Here is a 3,827-nt window from a genome sequence, read left to right as displayed (position 1 = left end):
GGGTGCCCGCCTCGCAAGGGGCACGGTCGGCCCGGGGGTTCTCGGGGGGCTGCGGGGAGAACTGCTTCTTGTACAGGAGGCTGCTGTACTGCAGCTCCGGCGTCACCAGCCGCCGGCACGTCCGCTCCAGCTCCTGATCCAAGCCCTCCTTGAGGTTATAGCCCAGGATCCTGGCCGCGCCGTGCTGCAGCGGCCGCAGGGAAGAGTCCTTGATGTCCTTGGGGACCACGCTGCCCGTGCCCTGCAGGCAGGGCCGGGCCAGCTCCGCCTGGCGCTCCCGCAGCGCCTGCACCTCCCGCCGCATGCGCTCCCGGCCGATGTCCCGGTCGATCCTTTCCCAGAAGGTCCTGTTAAAGTGGGTGTAGATTTCCCAGTCCAGCCTGTTCCAGGCCTTTAGCTTCTCCACGACGCTGTCCGGGAGGGGGGACTTGGTGCTGCTGTCCCTGGAGTTGAGCGGGAAGGAGATGACGCTGTCCAGGTCCCAGCACAGCATCTCCTTCAGCAGCACCATGGACTCGTCAAAGTACTCGGAGATGAGCAGAAAGTCGAAGGACGCCTCGATGGCCTTCAGCATGAGCTGCACGCGCCCAGGGGACACCTCTCCGTCGGGGTTGAAGCCGAAATCGAAGGTCATGAGGTTCCTGGCGTAGTGGCGGTCGCCGCTGGCGGGGTTGTAGTAGCGGTAGGGCTGGCTGAGGAACTGCTCCAGGCTGCGGACGCGCGAGAAGGCCGATGCTCCCTTGTAGTACACGAAGGAGGACTCCATCAGCTGCACAGGGTTCCTCAGGATGGAGAAGTAGACAGCAGAGCTGGGCACCACTTTCTGCACCTGCAGAGGAGAAGAAGAAGGGTTTAAAAGGGGGGGTAGGGAGAAGGGATCCTCTTGCCCACAGTGCTGGTGAGCAGAGGCACCCGCTGGGGCTGGAGATGGTGGGTGCTGGGGAGGATTTCAGGGTGTAGCTCATCAAAGGAGCTGTGGGGAGCTTTAGAAGAGTCACACGGGGAGAGCAGTGACCAGAGCTCCCCACAATGGGCTGCCACAGCTGCGTGGCTGGGCTGGGATGGAGATACTGCCCATCTTCTTCCCTTTCCCCATGCCCACCTGTCCTCAGGTGGCATCCAGAGGGGTGGATGCTGAGCACTGCTGACCTGACCTGGTGCCCTTTGGCTGTTCTTCTCTTGCAGCTGGTCCCCTCTGGACCTGTTCAGGGAGCAGGACATGTCCCAGGGCCCACCAGACAAGAAAGAGATGAGAGTTGCTGCCTGCTACAGATGCTGTCTCCCATCTTGCCATGGGTCACAGCAAAGGGATTCGTCAAACCTGCTCACAAAAGAGCAGGATCTCATCTCAGGAGATGCCAATGACATGCCAGGTACCTGTGGGCAATCCTGGCTCTCTTTAGTTCATCCCTGCAGAGTTTATGTGCTCGACAGGTGCCCCTCCTTGTGCCCCATGAGCCCCTGTCCCCCTGCCCCACTCGTCCCTCTGAAGGGTTTGCCCGTACCTCCGGCTGCAGGAACCGCATGTGGTGGCAGAGGATGTTGAAGCGCCGGGGGCTCTGTGGGGAGAAGCCCTGCACGAACCTGGCCAAGAAGTGGTGTGGGTAGTTGAGCTGGAAGCCCCCGCCAAGGGGGAAGGCGAAGGTGAGGTTGTGCATCTCCCCGAAGCGGAACAGGATGTTCATGACAGTGCTGCTGGCGCTCTTGTGGACTTTCAGGAAAACAATGTCAGTCTTGGGCTTGCACGTCTTCCCTTGAGAGGTGACCCCTGCGGCCTGCTGACCTTCTCCAGGTGTCACCTCCTGGGCCTTAAAGGCTTCTGTCCAGTTTGGGGAAAATGCTGTCTCCAGGTCTGTTTTGTAAGAACCCTCTGCCTGCAGAGGTTGAGCTGAGTTTGGGACAGGCTGTGTAAATGAGGTGCCCCTCTCAGGGTGGGGAGAACCCACGGCTCGAGGCTGAGTCTGGCTCTGTACCTCCACCTGCAGCATTCCAGGTGGGGACATTCCCCTCTGCTCCTCCGTGCTCAGCCTGTTTGCAAAGACGATGAACTTGCTGGTGACAGCTTCTGCCAAAACTGCGGCGATCCTCCCGGGAGGGCTCGGAGAAGGACTTTCTCTGGCTGCTTTTTCCAGGCCTGGAAGCTGGGGTTTCAGCTCTGTGGCTGACAGATGGGCTTTCTCCTTCTCCCTGCTCTCCTCAGGCTGCTGCATCTGGTGCTCCCCTTGGCTGCTTTCCGGAGGGGTCTCCTTGCTGAAGTACAGGTGCATCCTGAAAACATCCTCAGCTGGAGCAGGGTCTGGCACAGCTTCCCTCTGCCCCTGTGGGGAGTCCTCCTCCCACAGCAGGTCGGGGCTGTGGAGGGCAGAGCTGAGCTTGTGGCCCGTGGTCTGCTGCAGGCCACGCTCCAGCTCACACTGGCAGCTCCTGTGACAGGGAGGGCACAATACTCAGCTGCAAGAGGTGGGAGGACAGTGCAGAGGCAGCTCCTCTGCAGCCCCCCACCAAGTCACCCCAAAACGTGTTTCCCTCTTTTCTTGGGGTGGGTGGCATTGCTGATGGGTGTAGGGGCTTCACTGCTGCCCTGGAGGGTGGGAGTGGGTGCAAGAACTTGGGCTTGATCATCTTGGGGGTCCTTTACAACCTTAACGATTCTATGAGGAAGAGAAGGACAGGGCAGCAGTGATGTGGCAGTGTCTCTGTCTTCCTGGAGCATGATGGGCTGGTGGAAGGGGCAGAGCAAGAGGAGGCAAGGAGAGAGAAGAGTCGGTAGCCTGCAGAAGAGCTGGAGGAACAATTGCAGATAACCCCAGACTGGGAGGACTGGGCTCAAGGGCTGTGGGGTTTTGTGGTGAGCCAGGACAAAGCCCAGAGCAGCCTTGTCTGACCCCAGGGTGGGCTCAGCTCTGGCCAGGGCATGGGGGTGAGATGTGGGACCCCCAGAGGATCCTCTGTCACCTGGATTTTCTTCCCTGTCTAAGGAAGACCCTGCTGGGTGGTTTTCAGGAGGGCGATTCTGAGCCCACCTCAGTGGCCAGTGAAAGCCTGGAGGATGAGCTCCAGATTTATAATTCTGCTCAGGACCTACCCAGGAGACTGCAGCTTCTCCACAACCTGAAGTGTGACCAGGAGGAGGATGAGGAGGCTGAAGGAGATCCAGAGTCGACCTGGCTGGCACCTGTAGATTGCACTCAGCTTCCTGCAAGGAAACAGACGTTTGAGACCATTGGTGGGGAGAAGCAGCCAAGCCCATTGGTGTGTGTGAGGCAGGAGGGAAAGGCGCCTTGAGGCTTTTTTATTGGCCTTATTTAAGATAAGGTCACATTTTCAGGGGCAGAAATGATGCAGAGGCAGTGATAACCAAGGAACCTCCGAGGCAGTGCCCGAGCAGTGCAGCCTCGTGGAAATTTCCAGATGGGCCACAGATATTGTGCTGAAAAGCAAACAGTGATAACCACTGGCTCCCTTGGCTGCTCAGGGACGCAGCCCGAGCTCCCCCCAGGCAGCAGGAGCAGGGCACTGCCTGTGTGTTCCCTGCCCTGCCTGGCCTAGAAGGATCAGGATCCTGTCTTTATCAACACGGACAAGAAAACTCTTTTTTCCCTGCTCTCCTGTAGCGGGTTGAGTTTGAAACCGGGCGGAAACACCAATTAAGTGTAGTGGTTTTGGTTCAAAATATTCATTACTTACTTATTTTCTTTCTGTGAGATAAGAATTAGGAGAAAGCAAAGCAGGCACAAACCTTAAGCAGTTGCAGTACAATGAAAGAGTTTTATTACTAATAGAATTAAAAGTAAAGAGAAATAACAAGAAATTAAAGCAAATCCCCC

The 3,827-nt window shown here is 57.8% G+C and overlaps 1 protein-coding gene across 1 annotated transcript in view; it reads right to left on the bottom strand.

Moving 5' to 3' along the window:
• Window positions 1-3,196, bottom strand: part of LOC103611996 (galactose-3-O-sulfotransferase 2) — a gene marked incomplete at its 5' end in the record, with an annotated part of 3,971 nt that extends 775 nt beyond the window's left edge. Inside the window, 3 exons of the mRNA XM_008629567.1 lie at window positions 11-829; window positions 1,506-2,424; window positions 3,086-3,196. Of these exons, the coding sequence (XP_008627789.1) occupies window positions 11-829; window positions 1,506-2,424; window positions 3,086-3,196 (1,849 nt within the window). The remainder of the gene's footprint in view (window positions 1-10; window positions 830-1,505; window positions 2,425-3,085) is intronic.
• Between the last annotated feature and the right edge of the window lie 631 nt (window positions 3,197-3,827).

The sequence above is a fragment of the Corvus brachyrhynchos genome, unplaced genomic scaffold (assembly GCF_000691975.1).
Source record: "Corvus brachyrhynchos isolate BGI_N302 unplaced genomic scaffold, ASM69197v1 scaffold223, whole genome shotgun sequence".
In the NCBI taxonomy this organism is placed as follows: domain Eukaryota; kingdom Metazoa; phylum Chordata; class Aves; order Passeriformes; family Corvidae; genus Corvus; species Corvus brachyrhynchos.
The sequence above is the reverse complement of the archived record's forward strand: the minus strand, read 5'-3'. Positions and strand labels throughout refer to the sequence as shown.